Source organism: Triticum dicoccoides, chromosome 4A, assembly GCF_002162155.2.
Source record: "Triticum dicoccoides isolate Atlit2015 ecotype Zavitan chromosome 4A, WEW_v2.0, whole genome shotgun sequence".
In the NCBI taxonomy this organism is placed as follows: Eukaryota; Viridiplantae; Streptophyta; class Magnoliopsida; order Poales; family Poaceae; genus Triticum; species Triticum dicoccoides.
The window spans coordinates 723,401,257-723,424,962 of NC_041386.1; the positions used below are offsets into that span (position 1 = coordinate 723,401,257).

The 23,706-nt window shown below is 47.8% G+C and overlaps 1 protein-coding gene across 2 annotated transcripts in view; it reads left to right on the top strand.

Annotated features, from left to right (window-relative positions):
• Positions 1 to 23,706, top strand: part of LOC119288188 — a 95,122-nt gene that overhangs the window by 26,903 nt on the left and 44,513 nt on the right. For both annotated transcript variants that reach the window (XM_037567813.1, XM_037567814.1), the window contains exons 7-14: positions 3,046 to 3,477; positions 3,805 to 3,825; positions 4,670 to 4,734; positions 4,857 to 4,911; positions 7,894 to 7,930; positions 19,294 to 19,628; positions 19,728 to 19,856; positions 19,940 to 20,076. In XM_037567813.1, the coding sequence (XP_037423710.1) occupies positions 3,046 to 3,477; positions 3,805 to 3,825; positions 4,670 to 4,734; positions 4,857 to 4,911; positions 7,894 to 7,930; positions 19,294 to 19,628; positions 19,728 to 19,856; positions 19,940 to 20,076 (1,211 nt within the window). The remainder of the gene's footprint in view (positions 1 to 3,045; positions 3,478 to 3,804; positions 3,826 to 4,669; positions 4,735 to 4,856; positions 4,912 to 7,893; positions 7,931 to 19,293; positions 19,629 to 19,727; positions 19,857 to 19,939; positions 20,077 to 23,706) is intronic.

Here is a 23,706-nt window from a genome sequence, read left to right on the forward strand (position 1 = left end):
AGAGAGAGAGAACGGCTGAAGTTCCCCTCCTGCTCAACGGTTGGATCTGAAGGCCAGCCGCGACACCCTAGCTCTGAGTTCATGTTGTAGTTGGGGAAATTTCTGAAATCCCTTTCACCTCTTACATGATGTTAGAGCATCTCTAGTAGATCCCCGAAAAAACATCCCGCAAAACCAGTTTAGGGTGCACCCGCCAGTATGAGTTTTATGGCATCTGTTCCGCCCCGAACCCGCACGGTACCACAAATCTGTTTTGATTTTCACATATGATATCAACTACAAACTCGTATACTAGATGAAATACACCAAATAAATATGCAAACAACATACAATACTAGCACGGCAATAGTTCATATCCAAAAGCGTAAGCAATATAAGAGGTAGCAATTAAGTTTGTCCATAAGAATGTGCAATCAAACACAACTAGACATGATCTAATCAAACAACACCGTTGTTTACAAGATCATCGCCACCACCACCGACCATAGCACCACCATCATCAACATTTACCAAAGAATCATCATTGCTGAAAGCACCGCCACCACCTCCATTGGCCGAAGCACCATCAGCTCCATTGCCGCAAGCACCACCACCACCACCACCACCTGCATTGGCCGAAGCACCACCACCTCCATTGGCCGAACCACCACCACCAGCTAAAAGAACTTGAAGCTCTTGCCTCCTCCAAGACATACTCTCCATTCTTTTCAACTCCCAAAACTCACGGATTCATCATGTTGTATTTGGTTCTATGCCATTCGAATTCATCATCAAAAACCGGTCCTCCTGGGGAATCTCCCCATCCCTCCTCTTTTGCTCCAAAAGAGCGATCTTGTGCTCCCTGAAGGCACATATTTTCTCCCGCTTTGCCCCTTTTTGTTGGTTCTTATTTTCGGCCAAGGCCATCTTGGTTTCTGACTATTTATCCCTCATGGTTTTATTTAACATCACCATTGAACTAATTTGACCCCTCAAGCTAGAGGCCTTGGCCGGCCTTTGCATCCTATCTTTGTCTATCTTTCCTGTACTAGGCTTTCCCTTATCTCAATCCCTTTGGTTCATCATCTCTATCATCATCATCTTCCAAATTAATGAGTGCACCTTTCTTTGGTGGAGCTTCGTCAACCCTCCATTTCTCACTATGTTCATGCAATTTCCATAAATGTTGGAGCGCGAATGGTTTACCTTTGGAAGCCGACATTTTCTTGGACCTTTCAAGTGCAATGTTATTCTCCATTTTGAAAAGTGGCAAGTGTGAGCTCAAAATTTCATTAAAGCAAACAAGATCACAAATGTATACAACAAAATGACAACTCACATAGTCATCAATAGTGCAACCTATTGGAGGTGCATTCCTCACTCGCTCCAAGCAAGCACTCCACCGGGCACATTGTTTTTTGATCACATACTTGATGGGGTCGGCATGAGCTTGTGATACTTGTGCTCGATGCATTGCCAATATGTTTCTGCTGGTTTGATCTTTCCCGGGAACTGCATCAAATGACACTCTCCCTTCCTCTATTCAAGCAAAGATCCTCCATCTCCATGTAATTAGCGCTTAATTTTCCAAATCTTGCTTGGATAGTATGAAACTCATCCTCCACACCTCTTCTACTCATCATTGTCACCAACCCCTTTTCCTCCTCGACTTTGACTTCAGCTTCCATGTTGGAATTGAATGCGTCAAGTCGAGCACTCATGATATTCACCTCGTTCTCCTCCAACATATCCACATATTGTGTATGAACGGAATGCAAATCGTAGCTACACAATTCCAAAGGTGAAACACTAAGCATTTGAACCCAATTTGGCACACACCAGTAGAAAAGGAACAAAACTTTCTTCCCCAATGTTTCCTCGAACTTGTTGTGGAAGTCGGTGGAGTTCAGGGGAGCATCGGGTATATTGGCCTCCCGACTGGGTGGACGAGGCACCTTTCCTCGACTCGTCATAGCCGTCATCTTCGGGGCGTTGGCATGTGATTTCGCCCGTCCTCGAATCACCACAGCCGAGCCGGCCCCAGAGATGGCACCGCCGTAAGTGGGCAGGAGCCTCGCGCCCATGGTCGGAAGGGGCCCGACTCCCTGGATGACATGGTTATCCTACTGCTTCCGTTTCACCCGGCGGTGGGAGGAAAAGGTGCAATCACGGTGAAGCTAGCCGCGGGAGGCGCGGAAGGTCGAGGCGGCACCAAGGCATGAAAATTCACGGGCGGTGGCTGCGCGTGCACCATGCGGTCAATTGGGTGGTGCGGCGATGCGAGAAGGCGCGAGGCCAGGGAGATCGGTGGCAGTGACAGGGGGGCAAGGAGATGAAATGTCACTCCTGCTAACTCATGCGAGTGATAGGGGAAACGACAAGTGGGCAGTGACTAAACATATGCGGCACTCGGGGGCCAAATATACCGCTCCCCTAGACAAAGCAAATCCGGGCTGGGCGTTTTTCTAAGACCTGCTCGGGAACCGTAAAACGGTGGTCATTTTCTGGGCATGGGCGTTTTCCGGGATCTGCTAAAATGCCATTAGGCTGGCCATAATGGGGAGTATCATATACTAGTATCATGCATATGATTCTAGTGTATGATACTACATTTGTAGTGCATAGTATCATAAATGGTCTCATTTATTTGCCATGCATGACATATTGTAGCATAACATTCATTATGATACGGTAGTGCATAGTATCATAAATGGTCTCATTTATTTGCCATGCATGATATATTGTAGCATAACATTCATTATGATACGGTATCTACCTATGTTACTATAACCCCCTCTCTCTTCTTTAATTGTCTGCTACATTACCATGTTTGCGAGTCCCAAGTGCATGATACTACCAGTTATGTTACCCCCACTATGCCCAGCCTTACACATAAGTAGTACATCATATGGTAGACAATATTAAATGTGACACCGAAATTTGTAAGACGTCCTGAGTATGCTAGCCGTGAAATACATGCATTAGAAAACACCTACTATCTTTCATTAAAAGAAGAAGAAAAGAAGAAGAGGAAGAATACTAACTCTGCAAGTTGTTATTCTTCAGGAATCGCAAGAGTCCAGCAAGCTACTTCATGTCCATCCGGCTTTACTCGTGTTTGACTTGCAACCCGGGAAGTTGATACCGTGCTCACTGCAGCTAACAAACGACAAGGATGAACATGTGGCATTTAAGCTTAGTACAACGCAGACCGTGGACTGGTCGGAACACTTCATGGCCAGGCTACCGATATTCGGCGTTGTGACGGCGCGATCCACCTACACTCTCATTCTAACAGTGTCGGAGTGGGGTGTACCAGACAAAAGAACTTGCGACTTGGTCCTGGAGAGCTGCATTTCGCCATATAACCACATCGTGAAGTTCAGAGACATACCCGAGTGTGAGGAACATTTTAACGTACACAAGGGAGGAAATGCGGTGCACAAGGAGAAACTGACCGCTTTTTTGTCTCTGAAAGGACAGTCAACGCCGTCCAAGGTGAAAAAACAACTTTTCTTTATGCTGATCATCTGAAGTTTTATTTATGTACTCCCTTCATTCCACAACATAGTGCATATTTTTTTTTAAAAATCAAGCATGTTTATGTTTAACCAAGTTTACAGAATAAAATTTTCATATAGGAAATACTATTAAATAAATAAAATATAAAAAGTATGATTCATGATGAATCTAATATGAACTACATTTTGAGACCGAGGAAGTATATGCTAAGCTGACCTTGTTACTGTTGGCGTGTTTCATTGGTCATGTCCGTGGTTGTCACACTTAATTACTACCTGATATGCTGCGATCATTAATTTTCAGCCAACCGGTTCGGGCATCAAGGTACGCATTTATCATCATTCTTATATACGTATATTTTAGATTCATCAGGTATGGTAAATCTCAATCCGTCTAGACTTAGTTTTTTTTTTTGCGGGAATCTAGACTTAGTTAAGTCTAAATCGAATGATGCCAGCATGTTTTTATTTTTAATATTTTTTTTTAGTTTTATCCCATTATATATATTTTTATTAGTTTAATTGATTTTACGTTTTCAATTTTCGAGTTTTATTTTTGGCTTTTTTCCAACATTATGTGTAACTACAGTTACACGGCTGCTAGCCGATTGTAGTTATAGTTGCATGTCGGTCGATAGCGTGTAACTTTAGTTGCATGGCGCCAGAGCACCAACATACAACTACAATGGCATGTCCATCAGCCACATGCAACTACAGTTGACTGCGCCCAACTACAATTGCATGCCATCCGTCTATGTGTATGTGCATTTGCACACCCAAGTATCAGCGCACAACTACAGCTACATGTCGACTGGCTTTATGCAACTGCACTTCCACACTCATCCACTGTCACGTAACTATAGTTGCATGTTCACGCTCGAGCCTCTCTTGTCCGCAGAGGCGTCCATGGAGATATGAGAGGTCACATTAGGCGCCCAATTCAGTTGAAGATGCTTAGCTGACTACAATTTGCAAAGTAGCATTGGGAATTAAATACTCCCTCCGTCCCAAAATTCTCGTCTTAAATTTATATAGATACAGGTGCATCTAACACTAAAATGTGAATAGATACATCAGTATATAGACAAATCGAAGACAAGAATTTTGGGACGGAGGGAGTAGATTTTAGGGATGAGTTAGAGATGTTGTAATAACCTTTGTTGAATCAGGTCTTATACATGGAGAGACCGCGGATCCCTCTGTTTTCCTTGGATGCACATCCGTCCAATCCGTGGTGACTGCACTTTGGCCTTAAAACTCTTCTCTTTTATCTTTGCTAGGAAATATATTTTTCAAGAATCTACAAATGCATGCACAACGGTAGTCCTGACAAAATTTCATTACGTTATATTACAGGATCATAACTGGTCATACGTATGGAAATGTTCGCATTTGGAACCATGAGACAAAGGCAAGTGACTTCATTCCTTCAATAGAGTACCACTTCCGTCCTGATATATTGCTCCCCGTTGTATTTTGTGCTAAATTTTGACCATAGATTTAACAAACAAAATGTTCATGCATGTCACCAAAATTTATATCATTGAAAACTATATGTTCAAATATGAATCCAGCGATATAGATTTTGTTGACATGCATTGACATTTTGTTAGTTAAATCTTTGGTCAAAATTTGCCACAAATTACAAAAGGGACCAATAAACCATGACGAAGGTAGTAGCACCTAATTATAGTGTCTAAAGTTGCACGTTAAACTATAGACGAGCTCACTTTGTTGGGATAAAACTACTGACCTGCTAATTAGTGAATTATTTTTTGGGGAGCACAAAAATTTGAGAACCCCTTTCAAATGCAAAGTATGTTTAGAGTTTTTATGGATTGCCATGATTTCTCGAAAAATTGTTGTTTTAAACACCTTAAGACATTTATAGCCAATATAAAAACTCTCCAATAAAGCAATCTCCACTATGGAGCTCAGAACAAGCGTTTACCTACCAAGTGAATTGTGATTGAAATGACGATGGTAACAGGTTGATCTCTATCCACTAAAATAGAATCCATCAATGCGGTAAAGGACAGAGTAGAAACAAATCCTCCATCTCTTGTTCTTTTTTAGCAAAGGCACGCGATCCTGCTCTTATGACTACTCTCGTCGCTGAATCCAGATGGATGTGCCGGAAAGTTACACTGACCATTTCCCGGAAGACTCTCCGTAGACACAGCTCCACACACCCTTCGCTGGTGATAATCTCACCAACGGAACGGGATATGGCGGAAAGAGCATTATTCCTACAATGGGCAGCACCATCGCCTCAGCATTCCTACCCAAAAAATGAAGCTCTTTAAAGAAATCTGAAACAAATTTCCCATGTTGCTGCATACCAGATCCTGATCTATGGTTGAGCTTGTCATCTTCCAGGAGCATGCGACAACATCCTCTTGACCGGTGAGTCGATGACCTAGCTAAGCCAGGCTGCCATTCAAGAGCACTGTGTTGAATCCTTCCGCCACCACTGTGCCCCGCCTTACGAAGACCTTCATTTGAGCCCTCGTATCCTTTGCTGTCAACAGCAGCCTTCTAGAACCTACTCAACAGTCTGCTCCCGAGTAGGACCTTCCCGCTATCGCCAGTGCCGCGCCCTGGCAGCAACAAGAGGCATAGGTGACGGTGAAGCCCAGGGTTCTGATGCCGCCTGCCTGAGCCTTTCTCTCGCCAAGGGTTACGTCCCATGAAGAGCCCCTCAACATGCGACCATTGTGGAAGCTTGAACGAGGAACTTTTCATTTATTTCCTTTTAAGCCAGAAATTCACAGCGACACGCATGTGCCCGGCCACACGATTGCCCGTGATTCACAAAGTCTTTGGATCTTGCAAAGGAGCACACCAACTTTTAAGTTTTAGTTATCGAAACTTATGATTCTTGTCGTTCTTTGTATCAAGTTTCAGCAGCGCACACCAATTTTTAAGTTTTTGTGTCCGAAACTTATGATTATTGTCTTTTTGTATGATAATTATTTTGGCGGCCTTAGTTGTGTCCCACTCGGTTGTTTTACCCCTAGTTTTCAAAAACTCTAGGTCCTGCCCAAGCCACTTCGCTCCTCTTATGCATTTGCTCTTTGATCGCCCTTTGATCGTGTCGTGAATGCAAATGACATGCACATATAGGTGATGTTTTTCTGGACATTTTGATATCATATTTGCATTTTTCTGAGTTAATATGATTTTTTTTTATGAAATTTTCAAAGTGATGGTCAAACAGTAAAAGATCAAATGCATAAGAGAAGCGAAGTGGCTTGGGTTGGACCGACGATTTTTGTAAACTACGGGCGAAACAACCGAGTGGGTCACAACTTGGGGCATAAAATTAATTATCCCTTTTTATTAAGTTTTAGCAGCAGAAACTTAATGAAGTTTAATAGCCGTCAAAACGTATCCAAATTGGGTCTTATTAGAAAGCCCTCGTCATAGGAAACGTGAATATGAAAATAAAACTTAGTTTGGACCTTTGGTTTAAAAGATATGAAAGATTGAAATCAAAACCTAAAGAAGATGAGATCGGTGCCCTCGCACCCACGGCCATGTGCCACGAATCCCCTTCCCCTTTTAGGTGTAGATTAAACACTAAGGGCAGTGGCATTGATGCGTCCACGTGCATACATGTATAGACCAAAGTTCCCTAAAAAAGGTATGATGTAAGAAACCATTGTAAGTGAGATTATATTCAAATTAAGGAACAGGCACAAGCATTTTCATATTTTTAAAAAGAAAACTCTTTTTTTTTGCGGGGGTTAAAAGAAAACGCTTGCAACGGCTTGTTGCTTTAACAGCTAGCAATTAAAGAGTACCGTAGAAAATAGTACAATAGCCAAGCACGTCATGGTTTTACTTTTTAAAACATTATTACGGCTTGTTGCCTAAGACTAGTCATAGTGAGGAGTAATTTAGACTAGTACCTTCATAGTGCAAAATAACGTAAAGGTAGTATCATATATGACCTCACTTATTTTCTTGTAGACGCATTCTTTCTTGGAAAGCGCTACATGATGATATTAACCAATTTTTCTTTCTCCTCATTAATTAGTTGTCACATCATCTTTTTTCCTTAGGTGATGGTTTCTACTCCATCCGTTCCTAAATATAAGTCTTTTAAGAGATTTCACTACTGACTACATACGGAGCAAAATGAGTGAATCTACACTCTAAAATATGTCTATATACATCCGTATGTAGTTTGTAGTAGAATGTCTAAAAAGACTTATATTTAGGAACGGAGGGAGTACTATTTTCCACCTTTTGTATGCGACCTCCAAAAAATGAAAATCTCAGTGGATAGAAAATACCATGTCCTCTATTCTTTTCCATGCTGGCTAACAAAGTCTCTTTTACCTTTCTACGACTAGACTAACACAATTATTTTTTTATTTATCGGCAGAGCCTACTGGATTCGTTTAAAGTCTCGCAGCAATCAGGCATGCTTTCTTTCTTCCTTCACGCACTAACGTGCTAATAACATGATCACTCTGTGCGAAAAGAACATGATATCACTATAGTCCTCCTATTCTTTCAAAAAATAAAAACATCTCACTGACCATGAATAATACGACCCAGTTCATTAATAAAAAGCCGAGCTAAAACCAATACAGACATTAGCACAAGCTCGCAACACGCAATCGAGAAGAAGCACAACAGGTTTTTGGACTGTGAAGAAATGCTCCCTCCCGAGGAACCGACGTAGGAGGCGGCAGGGCCTTGTTTCCTCTCTGCGTGGTTTCGGTGGCTAACGCGGAACAGCAGGTGGTGCGGACGTGTTGGGCTACGACGGCGTCGTCTCGTGGCGGCGCGACGATGACCTGGAGGCTGGAGCCCGTCTGTAGGGCGGTGGCTGCAGCGGCTTCATCTTTGGGCGGCTATATGCGGGTGTTTCCTCGACTCGGTCGGATGTGGTGCCAAGCAGCTGGCGTGTGGGGCAGGGTAGTGGTAGTGCTCCATTTGGGTCTATGTTGGGAGGTGGGCCCTGGCGGCAAGGTGGTGGCCAGCCAACGGCGTTCCGTTCCATTGTGGTTTGGCAGTGGCGTCTGGCGCATGGCGTAGGATGACGGCGTTGGCCTTCCTTCTCTTGGGTTCGAGCCGGTGGTGCGCGGGACTAGGCAGGGTGCTGGTAGTGGTGCCGAACCAACTACACACGCAACGTTGTGGGCTTTTGACCTGGGGCTCATGCTCCGATGGATCAGATCTGGGCTCATGGCGGGTCGCCGCGGACGTTGAGGTTTTTCTCCTCGCAGGTGTGGTGGGCGGTGCTCGTGGTGGATCATCAGTGCACCGGCGAACGGATCGGCTTCAAGGGCCTCAGGCTGTAAGACAATAGGCTTTGGGGGGAACCGGCACGACCCTCTAAGGGTGGCCTATCACATATATATATATAATGAGGTGGTATACGACGTTACAATATACACATGTAAATACAGTCTAACACCCTCCCTCAATCTTAGCCACTTTCTAATGAATCTAGAAGGATAAGATTGCGCCTACAAGTCTTAAACTGTGGCAAAGGCAATGGCTTGGTGAAGATGTCAGCAAGTTGATCCTTGGAAGAAATAAACTTGATCTGTAGTTGCTTCTGAGAGACACGTTCACGCACAAAGTGATAGTCAACTTCAATGTGTTTCGTTCGGGCATTGAATACCGGATTTGCAGAAAGGTATGTAGCACCGATGTTATCACACCAAAGAACAGGAGGCTGTGATTGGGGTATACTTAACTCCTGAAGCAAGGACTGTACCCAGATGATCTCTGATGTGGCATTGTCCACAGCCTTATACTCAGCCTCAGTACTGCTACGCGAGACAATAGCCTGTTTCCGAGCACTCCAGGCAATCAGGTTAGAGCCAAAGAAGACAGCATAACCCCCCGTGGATCGCCTGTCATCCGGATTGCCAGCCCAGTCTGCATCAGAATATGCTGAAAGACAACCAGAGTCAGACGGCCGAATATGCAAACCATGAGCCACCGTGAAACGAATATAGCGCAAAATCCGCTTAACAACAGACCAATGAGTGTCACGGGGTGACTGCAGATACTGGCAGACTCAGTTGACAACATAGGAAATGTCTGGTCGCGTGATCGTCAAGTACTGGAGCCCACCAACAATACTCCTGTACTCTGTCGCATCAGAAGAAGAAAGAAGCACACCATCAACAGCATTGAGCTTATCAGTGGTAGACATGGGTGTAGTCGTCGGTTTGCACTTAAGCATCCCAGCTCGCTGCAACAAATCCAGAGAGTACTTCTGCGTCATAACAAGGCCAGCAGCACGAGAAGTAACCTCCACACCAAGAAAGTAATGAAGCTTCCCAAGGTCCTTGACCGCAAAATCAGCACCAAGTGAGCGAACAAGCGCAGTAGCAGCCGACTGAGAGGAGCTGACCAAAATGATATCATCTACATAGACCAACAAGTACATAGTAACCTCAGGCCTTTGAAGAAGAAACAATGAGGAGTCAGCAGTTGATGATGCAAAACCATGAGCACGAAGAGCCATTGCAAGACGAGCATGCCAAGCACGAGGAGCCTGCTTCAGACCATAAATTGCCTTAGACAGACGACAGAGATGATCAGGGCGATCCGGATCAGAGAAACCCGGAGGCTGGCGCATGTAAACCTCCTCCGCCAAGACACCATGAAGAAAAGCATTTTGAACATCAAGCTGACGAAGAAACCAACCTCGAGTAACAGCCAGAGAGAGAAGAAGTCTGATGGTAGTAGGCTTGACCACTGGACTGAAGGTGTCTTCATAGTCAAGTCCAAAACGCTGTCGAAAACCACGAGCAACCAGACGAGCCTTATAGCGCTCAATGGACCCATCAGAATGCCTCTTCACTTTGAAAACCCATTTGGAATCAATGACATTTACCCGTGATTGTGGAGGAACAAGAGTCCATGTCTGATTGCGAAGAAGCGCTTGATACTCCTGCTCCATGGCCTCTCTCCAATGAGGAATGCGCATAGCAGCTTGATACGTGCGTGGCTCAGAGGATGGATCTGCGAGAGCAGCAGACATGCACGCCGCTAACCAAGCAACTGTGCCATCGTGACGTTGCTTAGGCTAAAAAATGCCACTCCGACTGCGCGTATGTGGACGTAGAGCAGCAGCAGGAGCCGGCGGAGGCGAAGGTGACGGAGACGTGACGGTCGTCGGAGATGCAGGAATCACCTCAGGCGAGCTCGGGACAGACGACTCCGGGCTGCATGGCGAAGACTGGCCCGACGACAGGGGCTCAGAGGCCATGGGCGAACCGAGAGTGGGCGAGGCCAGCTCCGGTGACACCGGCCCAGACGGCCTTGGCGAGGCGAGAGCAGGCGAGGCCGGCCCTGGTGAGAAGGGCCCAGACACCCTGGGCGAGGCAGGGGCGGGCGAGGCCAGGCCTGGTGATGACTGCCCCGACGCCCTGGGCGAGACGGGGACCGAGGAGGCCGGCCCAGTCGGCGGGGTTGCAGGGCGCGACGATGGCGAAGGCAGCCCAGAAGCCAGAGGCGACCGGGCCAGGACGTCGATCGGCCGTGCATGAGCACGGAAACCGAGGCCATGCAGGGGCGCTATGTGCTCCTCATGCACAACAGAAGGTGCCGAGGATGAAGGCGATGGCGACGAAGAGGAAGATGGCACTTCCAGAATCTCCAAACGAGCCCCACGACCAGTGCCTGCACCATGGTTAGGCAACAATAGAGGAGAATATGCAACATCATCAAATTGGTCAGAAGCAATAGAGGATGAATGCATGACAGGTGGCTCGGTAGTGGACACAGGGAGTTTGGCAAAGGGAAAAATATGCTCATCAAACACAACATCCCGAGAGATGTAGACACGATTAGTGGGCACATGAAGACATTTGTATCCTTTATGAAGAGAGCTATAACCAAGAAAAACACACTTCTTGGAACGAAACTCGAGCTTACGCTTGTTATATGGACGGAGATGGGGCCAGCAAGCACACCCAAACACCTTGAGAAAGGTGTAGTCCGGTTGTTTATTAAGGAGAACTTCAATGGGAGTCTTCATATTCAAAACACGAGTGGGAGTACGATTGATGAGAAAACATGCAGTGGTGAAAGCATCACTCCAAAAACGAAACGGAACAGATGCATGGGCCAAAAGAGTCAGACCAGCTTCAACAATGTGACGATGCTTACGTTCTACTGAACCATTCTGCTGATGTGTATGTGGACATGCTAAACGGTGAGTGATCCCAAGCGACTGAAAGAAGGAGTTGAGGTTGCGATACTCGCCACCCCAGTCCGACTGAACATGAACAATTTTGTGCTTGAGAAGGCGTTCAACATGTTTTTGGAACTGAACAAAAATGTCAAACACATCAGATTTACGTTCGATAAGATAAAGCCAGGTAAAGCGGCTGTAAGCATCAACAAAACTGATATAGTAATTATGACCACTAACAGAAGTCTGAGCAGGACCCCATACATCTGAAAACACAAGTTCTAAAGGATGTTTCACCTCACGACTGGACTCCGAAAAAGGAAGTTGATGACTCTTCCCCTGCTGACAAGCATCACACACTGCTACATCTTTATTACTAGACACACTAGGAAGCTCATGATGACGCAAAACATGCCGGACAATAGGTGTGGCCGGGTGACCAAGACGAGCATGCCACTGTGACGGAGATACCCGAACTCCACTGAAGACGCGAGCGACGCCAGGATGCTCCAGACGATAGAGACCTTGGCAGAGCCGCCCACTAAGAAGAATGTCCCTCGTGCCCCGATCCTTAATAAAAAGATCAAAAGGATGAAATTCACAAAGCACATTATTATCACGAGTGAGTTTAGGAACTGAAAGAAGATTACGTGTCACAGATGGAACTCGAAGAACATTGCGAAGTTGAAGACTCCTATTGGCATGTCTAGTGAGAAGTGATGCTTGACCAATATGAGAGATGTGCATACCTGCTCCATTGGCGGTGTGGATCTTGTCGAAGCCATGGTAGGGTTCACGAGTGTGAAGCTTCCCCATCTCACTGGTCAGGTGCTCTGTCGCCCCAGAGTCCATGTACCAGTGGGGATCAATGGAGTAGGACTGAGTGTGTCCCTGTGGCTTCTGCGGCGGCGGACGATCAGCCATGGCGACATGACGAGCAAAGTTGCGTGTATCCTTCCCGTCATTGCCGAGACCAAGAAAACCCCGCTGGAAGCGCTTGTGACACTTCGAGGCCCAGTGCCCATCGCGACCACAAAGTTGGCACACACGTGGACCGCCAGCCCCTGGTAGCGTCGCAGTAGGAGGAGGGGCCGAGGCGGGTGGTGGTGACTGCCCCGAAGGAGCCCTGGATGAAGCAGAGGAGCGACCACCCTTGGTGGCGGCGTTTGCCGAGAGGGCGCCGTTGCCCCTGGATCGGCGCATCTCGACTCGTTGCTCAGTAAGCAGGAGGCGTGAAAAGACCTCGTGTGCTGGCATGGGCGTGGAGTTGCCCCTCTCATTGATGATCTCGACTAGGGCGTCATACTCCTCATCAAGACCATTGACAATAAACGAGTTGAACTCGGAGTCGGTGAGGGGCTGTCCAATGGAGGCCAGCGTGTCGGCGAGACTCTTGACTTTGTTGTAGAACTCAGTGGCGGTGGAGTCAAGCTTCTGACACTCCCCAAGTTGGCGACGGAGCCCAGATACACGAGCCTGCGACTGTGCCGCAAACGAGCGCTCAAGAATAGTCCATGCCTCGTGGGACGTCTTGGCGAAGACAACAAGCCCAGCAACGGCCGGAGAGAGCGACCCCTGGATGGAGGAGAGGTTCGCCTGATCCTGCCCTGTCCAGACACGGTGAGCCGGATTATAGACCGGACCGTGCACGCTGTCAACCAGCGCAGGAGGGCAAGGGAGAGAGCCGTCGACATAGCCAAGCAGATAGTGACTCCCAAGAAGCGGAAGAACCTGCGCGCGCCAGAAGATGTAATTGTCCGACGACAACTTGATGGTGATGAGATGGCCGAAGTGAAACGGCGGCGGCGGCTGCGATCCCATCGAGGAGACTGGCTGAGGTGAGACCACCGTGGAGACAGTCAGAGGGGCAGCCGGTGCGGTGACAGAGGACGCGATGGCCGCGGTTGACGCCGCGAAGCCTGCCAGCGCGACGTCCTCCGCCACCAGCGGCGCAGTGGCCGAGGGCGCGACAGCCGCGGTTGACGGGGCGGCGGCGGTGTGGGCCACAAGCGCCTGCCCGGGCGAAGTAGCAGCCGGCGGGAGCGCGAAGAGGGAGCCGACGCTCCGTGTCCCGATCGGCGCCTGAAGGGAGGCGGCATCCAGCGGCCTCGAGAGAAGTGCCGCGAGGGAGGCCGGCAGAAAACCGGTGGCGGTGGAGCCGGACGCAGCGGCGGACGTCATAGCAGTCGGGCGACGGCGACGGCGGGCGCGGCGGCGGCGGCGGTGGCGGCGGCGGCTTAGGGTTTTTAGGCGGAAGCGGACGTAACCTAGCGTGATACCATGTAAGACAATAGGCTTTGGGGGGAACCGGCACGACCCTCTAGGGGTGGCCTATCACATATATATATAATGAGGTGGTATACAACGTTACAATATACACATGTAAATACAGTCTAACACAGGCATGGTGTCGTGTGAGTTTGCCTGGGTTAAGGCTAGAGGGCTATGGCCACTGTTTGCTAGGCGGCCGCCGTTGGCAGCCACGTGGTCACATCCCCCGATCCACCGAGACTGCTTGGGGACCAATATAGTGGAAGCGTAGACACAGACTAAGTGGCTGATGCGGTCTAGGAGTGGAAGGAGGCTCCTTCCGTTCTTCCTACCAAAGTTGGTGCGCGGTGATGTGGTCAACTGGTGATGTCCCTGGTCATGATTGTTGGGGCAGCAACACCAGATGGCGGTTCGCCTGGTTGTCTCTCCGGCAGGCATCATGGCGGTGGCAGTGGCTATACCTCTTGGTCCTGTGGGTGACAAAGGGCATAGTGGCTGGTGGCTCAGGTTCTTTCTCTGTCGTTGCCAGTGGCGGCACCCAGATCTGAATCTGGTCGTCTGTGCTCATAGCGGTCGTCTTGAATGCCTCATGGTGGCAAAGATAAGCTGCCGAGCAAAAGCTTCGTACTCTGTCGCATGACGGTTACGATGCCAGGGGCACCACTCTCCCCTTGAGGATGTCGTTGTTGTCCTCCTCCCCGTGCCAGGGTTCCGTATGAAGACCTTTATACGTTTCAGACTGGGCAGCAGTGACAGTTCGTGTCGCTCCCCCTTCTGGGGGTGTTGTTGTGGAGCTTATGTGTCCTAGGGTGTGTTACGGTGTTGTATCCAACCTTCCTATCTTCATTTTCTGGAACATAACCGCATGCATTTTATTTTGTCCAGTTATCCCATGATTTACTTTTTAAGAGGGTTGCCTCACTAACTTGTATTGTTTAGTTGTGTACTATAGTTTGCGCTTTATCTATAAAGCAGGGCAAAAACCTATTTAGAGAAGAAGCACATCACTATGATTGCACACAGACATCATTATCATCACTCCTATATGGACAAACAACTTAGACTTGACCACAAACATCACCAACGAAGTTCTCACTACAACAATTGTCTAAAGCCACACTAATTTCAGCCAAATAGTCGACTGCATGCATTGACAACAAGCAACTCTGATCATGAGGATGAGCTATGAAGGAGAAATATGCAGGTTTCCACGCATCACCACTTGGATACAACAACCATTGCATCTCTGACTCCATCATGGAAAAAATCACAACGACCCTTGGACAAGCCAAGAGTCAACTGTGATAGAATTGACATGACACCGACATAACTTAGCTCTTCATCTCTACCATACGAGCTGTCGACGAAACTGGAGCAACCATCACTACCTGGCAAACTTACCACCGGTTCCTGGGCCATCATCATCCCCATATTCGGATGCAGCACCCTGCCATGACAACACCTTTGGGAAAAAAGACACACTCATGGACATCTCAATTTTACCTCGCGTTATACATAAAGCACCAACAAAGTTCCAACAAGTTATCCAAGTGCAAAGAAAGAATAATAAGTCTGCTCACACAACAACACAAGCACCCAAAAGGAAAACAAGTGATACCAGACATCTTGGAAAAGGTGTCAACTTCTATGAGGTGCAAAAAGCTGGCGGTCGACCGCCTGAAGAGAACCCGTCATGCCACTTAGCCGATATGTATCCCACTTCTTATAAACTGAGTGCCACTGCTACATGGATGCCAGTTTGAACATAAGAGTCAGAAGCATCTCACAAGAAGATCTTTTCTATTACACGTAGTACATAGGGTCCTAGTCACTGTCATGAACACCGACCAGAATAGGTGCTATTCTCCCAGGCCTGAGGTATGAAATAGACTCTAGAGCCTCACGGACATAACTCCACAAGAACCGAGGGGCAGGGCAAGTGAAGAAGATATGAGCCAAGGGTTCAATCACAGCACAAAGAGGGAAACGGCCATCGCCAGGCCCATGTCACTTTGCCACCTCCGTACACGCCAGGAGGCGATCACAAAGCAATTACCAGACAAAGATCTTGATTTTCAGCGGAATAGACCAGAATGGAAGATGTGCCATGCCACGGTGTCCAGGACATTCCACAACCAAGACGAGAGCGCATGCCACAACTCAGCCCAAGACAAAGTGGCATACATAGACCAGAACAATCATAGACATGTGTCTGAGTTGCCAGGACATGTCGGGCAGCCTCGTTTCATCCACATATGATCTGAATTTGAGGGTTTGTGAAAAGACCGAGCACCCATGACCATTTGTGAGTTCTGACTAGACATGCTTTTTCTCTGTCTAGTGGGCCGACTCTATCCAAGCTGATAGTTTTAGGACAACTACAACGCGGTTCACCAAACACAAGAACCACTAAATGTCAGAGGACACATCCATAGAAAATAAAAACTATAAATAGACATTTGGTGACTCTGATTGGATGACCACTACACCTATTCCCGTGCACGTATTTTTTTCTAAACTCGGACTACTCAAACAATCAAAGATAAAAACCACAATAAAAGTAAAAAAAATCCAATGCAACAACAATTCAAATATAAAACATTGTAATCCAGACATAAAGTTTTCAGATAAAGTAGTATAAATTTGAATTCATCTTACTCGGACACATATTCTAGGTGGCCATATGAAACGCCAAAGATTCTCGGCCAGATCATTCTTCAGCTGCTCATGAGTTCCTCAATGTCGAATCTGATGATGTATACAGATAAAATCCTCAAATGTCACAGGATTATGCTCTGGAAGCTGGATAGGATCACCCGTGTTTTGAAAATCCCCTCCCACAATATCTCTGGATCTCATTATTTACCAGGTCCATGAGCAACTACAAAGAAGGCTTAGAGCACTCCAAATGCCCTCTCGACATCCTTTCTAGCAGATTCTTACTTTTGGGAAAAGTGACATCTTTTGTTACACCTTGGTTCGGAGATGCTCTTGACGAAATCCGCCCACAGAGGATAGATAGCATCACAAAAGAAAGTACCCCATGTTGCACTCATGACCATTGGTGGTATAGTGCACTTAGGAACTTCATCCGCACACAACCGTGCAAACAATGAAGACTGCTGCAACATGTAGATGTCATTGTGAGACCAAGGCAAGCCAAAAAGAGTGCCAAATTGAGAGGTCACATGATGCAACTGTTTAAAAAATGATCGTGTGCCTTTTGCGATGGCCTTGGTATTGCCCGTGTTGAGCATATGGGAAAGTCTTTTCATATCCAGTGCATGCAATTCAGGGATCCGAGCATACCTAGAAACCCTTTGCTTTTCCAATTGCCATGAGCTTTGTTGTGTTTGCGGGAGTTAGTTATCTTATGTGTCTGGTCCTAAAACTTCACCACTATAGTAGCAAATTTGAATAATGGCTTCGAGGCATGTGCTTTCATACATCCAGAGGTACTTGTCCCAGGAATCTGCAGTTGTGCCATAGGCAAGCATCGTCATTGCAGGGGCCCACTTCTTAAAACCCCAAAACCTAGTGGTTCCAATGGCGTCCTTCTTCAGGGTGAAGTAATCATCGTAGGCCTGGACACAATGACAGAGGCAATCAAACACTTGTCGCTCAAAAACGATGGTTGAAAATAGGGCTCGAAAAACGGATCCAGGTCAAAGTAGTCGTCAGATGCCCTCGTGCTCTATTCTAGTTCAACACTCGATGTCCCTTCATTGAATCCTTGTAGTTGAGAACATGCTCCTCCAAACGCGTCACGTCTGCAAGAACCGCCCTCATCATCTTCGTTTCATCCTCATATTCCTTCTCCTCATTATTCGATGAAGACGAGTCAATGAACTCAGCGTAGTACACCTTTTCCGAATCCATCGTGTTGGCTTCAATATAAAGAATGAGAACGTATATTTCTTTGACAATGAAATTGACTGAGCACTTGTCAAGCACGGTTTCCGCCATGGACGATGTAGACGGATAGCGGTGTATACCAGGGTTGTGACAGGATCCAGAGTGGAAACAACGACGTAGTCGAAGGCAGGAAGGCGCCCGGGTGGAGTGACGGAGGCCTGACAAGGCTTGGGCGATAGTCAAGGTTGTGTAGCAGGGGTCTTCGCTCGTCGATGGAATGGATACATATGATAACTAAAAGGGTGGGAATGAAAAAAATGTCCCAGTTGGGGTAGTTTGGGTTGGCCGGGCATGTCAAAATCCGATGTGGGAGACATCCGGACGCCCACAAACCTTCTAGATTTGATTCCTGTCTCGGGTTTCTGACATTCGCACCGTGTTAGATTGGATTTCGTGCATTCAGACTAATTCCAGCAAATTTGATGACAAATTTCTTTTGTTCAAACTATTCAATCCAAACTCGTTGGATTTGCCCTTACAGTTGGAGAGGACAGCCACGGCGTTTCCGGCCAGCGGCAGAAGTAAACCTTTACCCAACATCGTCCTACACAAATTTTTTCAGAAATGATAATCCCAAACATTCGGGATTTTACCATGGCAAATCCAACGTTTTCGATGTTAATTTTAGTGACGCGAGAATGACAAGTTTAGTTGACATGCATGAGCAATTTTTTGGTAAAATATACATTGAGCATGGAGTTGCCATACTTATCAACTACAAAATTATCATCCTGACGTCACTAAAATTGCCATAAAAATGTTGGATTTGCCATCATTAAATCCTGAATGTTCGGGCATCATCCGGGTCTTTTTTTAGCGTCGTTTCACGCTCCGAGATCCCGGGCAGGTCCAGAAACAGCGGGCCGCGCAGGTCCATCAGCCTGGCGGGGCCCACAAAAGGTCCGAGGAGGCAGCAGAGAGCCTAAAATTGTCACACCAAAAAAGCAGAGAGCATCCTAGATCCATTCTCACCGGAGCCCACCACAACCTTGCAGCCTCGGCGTCCCACGGCCAGCTGAGCCACGCCGCCAGGAGGACAAGGGAGCCAGTGGATGTCTTGCCGAGACACACCGCCGGCAGGCCAGAAGCCAAGCCACCGGGAGAAACGCCGCCTCGTACCGCGCCGTCTGGAGCCGCCGAATCGTCAGAGCAGCCCCGCATCGCCGCAGAGCAGCCCCACCGCCGCCGGCGCTGCACGGCATTTGCCTGCTGACGCCCAGCATTGGCGGCGGGGGAGGGGAGCTGGGGAGGTGAGACGGGGCCGATGAAGGTTGGGCTGGGGGCGCTCAGGTGCCGCTCGAAGAGCAGCACTGAGCGACGGATTTTTTTTGTGTGTGGTTAGACTGAAAATTATCTGCTAATGACTTCTCTGTTGATTAAAAGTTGCTTTCTTTATGCAGTGACATGCTAATAACATGATCACTCTCTCTGCAGTTTATTCTGTCAAATTTATTGCACGGAAGCAGTGGTTCATTTGCGGCACAGCAGAAGGGCTCATACATGTGTACAGCTACGAAAAAGGAATGCAAAAGATCACGAGCTTCAGAGCTCATGATGGCTACATGTTACTGGAGGTTCATCCAACCCAGCCATATGTACTGTCATGGCCTTGTTTGCTTAACCATGAAAAGAAGCTTTGGGGCTGGGAGAAGGGATGGAAGTGCACACAAACATTTGAGAGGGAACATAGAAGGGGTGTAGTAGCAGATAAAATTGCTTTTGACCCCAAAAGCAACCTTTTTGCTAGTACATCTGATGACACAGTGAAGGTACGGGATTGTTCTTCTTTGCTGAGAAAATTGTACTGCATGATAAAGACAAGTTTTGATACTGAATATTGAGTATAAATTTGTATGCTTTATGTTTAGGTTTGGAGCCTTGATTCTCCCAAATCTAACTATACTCTGCCTAAGAATTTTAACGAAGTGTACTTCCTGGAATTCTTCACATGTGATGATCAGCAGTATCTGGTTCTCGGCAATGATGATAATCTAATGGTACGCATTTCATTCAGAAATAAACTAATTCAGTACGCAGCACAGAAATTCTAATAATGCAGGCTTTATCTTTCTCAAATCAGGTATGGGACATTCAGATGAAGAATTATGTTCACAATAAGCTGCAAACTGATTCCGTCTTCTCACATCACAAACTTTCAGTACTACTTACACCTACATCTTATGGCACTTCAAATTTCTGGAGCTCCAAAGATTTCAGGTAATCACCAAAGTTGATAGCCCCATCATATATTCCCAATCCAGTGCCTTTGTGTTGGCATGCCATCTTTGCAATGCAAAAAATTGTCAGAAATATTAGCAGGACCCCAGAACCCACCTAGTGTGGGAGCTTTTAGCACTGGGTTGTCCTTTGTATGAAATATTAGTCAAACAATTAGGAAGGACTAGCGATCTATTTTTTTCTAGAATGAAGACGCACGAAGCGTCCGGCTTTAAATTAATAAAGCCACAACAGGCAGCGTGACAGCAAGTCTTAATACAACACCGTAGGCCTACTTGGCCAGCGCAAAAAGATCATCGAAAGGTTTCATGCGCGACTCAACAGAACCGGAGACGAATTACAGGGCAAAGCCCGTACAGAGCGTGCAGGCTCGTCAAGCAACAAAAGGGACCATGGGCAGGCACCATAGTCAAGGCTCCCTAGCCATCACGTACACTTGCAGCAGACGTTGTTGGGCGGTGTTGACCAGCTCAGTATCCCTGTGCCTCCCCAACGGACTCCACTGCTGCAATCGAAGGTTGCATTTGAAGAGAATATTAGCCGGATGTGAAGGAAAGCAACCCTCAATCGTAAATTTGTTCCTAGTAAGCCATAAAGACCAGAGAAGTGCCCCTACACAACTCCACATCACCCTTTTAGCGCTCCCATGAATCGAATTTAAAAGGTGAGTAAGCTCCGCAGCCGATCTGGGGTCCCATTGGACACCCGCCGCTGTCCGGACCGCACTCCAAGCAAATCTAGTGAGGGAACACCTGAAGAACACGTGGCTGACGTCCTCTGGCTCCCCGCACAGCGCGCAAGCGCCGGTAGCCGGCCCATTGCGTTTAGCGACATTCAAGGAGGTCGGCAGCTTATCGCAGTACAGTTGCCACATGAAAAGTTTAATCTTCAAGGGCAACCGCGCTTTCCACAGCCCGGCGATCGCCTGTTGTGCCGTCCCTCGGCACAACCTTCGGTACAAGGAGTTAACCGAGAACTTGCCAGAGCTGGCGAGCGCCCAACTCACCGTGTTTGGATCGCCCGTAAGAGTTATCGGGTTAATTAGGTGCAACAAAGCCGCAAGTTTGGTCTGCTCTAACCCGTTTAGTTCTCGTTTGAAATATATCACAGGAGGACTAGCCGCAAGCGCAGCCGCCACCGTGATGGATGGGTCCACGGACAGCTCGTACAAGTCCCGGAAGTCCCTCCAGATAGTTTGGGTACCTAGCCACCTATCCGTCCAGAAGCGGGTCGAGCGGCTGTTCCCAATCGAAAATTTCGCCCCCATGGCGAACGCCAGTATAACCGACTGCAGGTCATTCCAGAAGGGGGAGCCCCTTGCCCTCCCTTCGAAGAAATTTCCATCAGGAAAGTACTTGGCCTTTAGGAGATCAACCCAAAGACCAGCAGCACCTTGGGTGATTTTCCAAATCCACTTACATATCAATGCAATATTTAAGAGTCTAGAATTGGTGATCCCAAGGCCCCCCAAGGCCTTGGGCCGACACACCCAAGCCCATTTAACCATATGGTATTTACGGTTCGGGCCAGTTCCTTCCCAAAAGAACTTGGCACAGGGTGTGTCGAACTTCGCATGAACCCCTTCTGCAAGAAGAAAAAGACCCATGGCAAACATCGGCAGTGAAGAAAGACTGGAATTCGTTAGAATAAGTCAAGCCGCCTTGGAGAGGAATTTCCCTCGCCAGGGGCACACCCTTCCGCGCACCTTGCCACACAAAGGATCCCAATCCTCTATCGTGGGTCGTTTGATATCAATCGGTAAACCGAGATACGTAAAAGGGAATTTGCCAACTTTGCAATTAAACAAATCCGCTATTCGACTACCTTCGTCCGTCTCCACCCCCATCGCAATCAACTCACACTTGTGAAAGTTGATTTTGAGACCGGACATGAGCTCGAAGCTAATGAGAATCGCCTTGACCGAAGCTATACTCAGAATATCCGGGCGAAACAACAAAAGCGTGTCATCCGCATATTGCAAATGAGTCACTCCCCCTGGAATGAGATGACCTACCAACCCTTGGATGTGGCCAGCCGCTGCTGCTTTCGATAACATGGCGAACAATGCATCAACAACAAAGTTGAACAGAAGCAGCGACATCGGATCGCCCTGCCTGAGGTCGCGTTTGTTCCGGAAGAAATGACCTAATTCTCCGTTCACCGACACTGCAGTTTGGCCACCCGAGACCAATTGCATGACACGATGAACCTACACCGCGGAGAAACCACGGCCCAGGAGCACTTGACGCAGGAAATCCCAATTTACCCGGTCATACGCCTTCTCGAAGTCTAACTTCAGCAAAACTGCTGGTTCCTTCGTGCGTTTAAGCTCGTGAACAATTTCCTGGAGCGCGAGCGGACCCTCAAGAATATTGCGCCCACGGATAAAAGCGGATTGGTTACTGTGAATCGAGCGATGGGCAATCGGACCTAATCGAGTGGCGCTCACTTTGCCACAAATCTTAAAAGGGACATTAATCAACGCGATCGGGCGATACTGTCTGATGTTGTCGGCCCCCTAAACCTTCGGAATGAGCGAGAGCACTCCAAAATTGAGACGGGAAATATCTACCGTGCCTCGCATGAAACCGTTGCAAATTTCGAAAATCGGGCCTCTAAGGATGGGCCAGAAGCGCCTAAACATAGCAACCGGCCACCCGTCCGGGCCTGGAGCTGTATCCACTTTCATCCCCATGATAGCGGCATCTATTTCTTCGGGGAGAAAAGCGACCCCCAACTCGTCGTTCTCCGCCTCAAGGACGCGTTGATCTCCCTCCCACACGTCCTCATGAAGGCCCGCTCCCCGCGCCTCCCTTGTTCCCATCAGGTCGATGTAGAACTCGTATATATGTCGAGAAATGTCTTCTTGGCGCAACAAGAGCCCCTGCTCAGATTGAAGCCTGAGGATAGCGCATTTACGACGCCGACCGTTAGCGTATGCTTGGAAATACTTGGTGTTAGCGTCACCCTTTAGGGTCCATTTTAGCCCGGCACGCCGCCTCCAGTATTCCTCCTCCGCGCGAAGTTGGGCTTCGACCTGCCCCTCAAGGGCATATCGGTGAGCCCAGTCCTGCTCCGAGAAGGCACGAGCATCAGCCTGCGGATCGATCCTGGCGATCTCGGCCATGATCAGCATTCTGTGCTCCTTGCCCATCCTCCCTAGGTTGGTGCCCCACCCCTTGAGGTTCGCTCTAAGACGGCCCCCAACAGCATTCCAGAATTTCATCGGGCCACGCTGGGGCCCTACCTGCTGCACACACGCCATCCATTTCTCTTTGAAGATCGCCTCGAAGCCTGGCACCTGAAACCAGGACGTTTCAAATAAGAAACGCGGGCTGCGTCTCAGCCTATCCTCCCCCGAGGAGTAGACTAGCGGGACGTGGTCAGATCCAATCCGTGTCTCCGCCACCAACGTACACATAGGGTAACCCATTTCCCACTCCGGCGACATAAACACCCTGTCAAGCACCGAACGAACCGGGGCAAGCTGTTTGTTAGTCCAAGTGAAGCGTGCGCCCGTTCTGGCCACTTCCCTAAGTGCCATAGCGGCAATGGCAGCATTGAACATGGCCACCCTTGGCCAATTTATGATGCCATTATTCTTGTCAG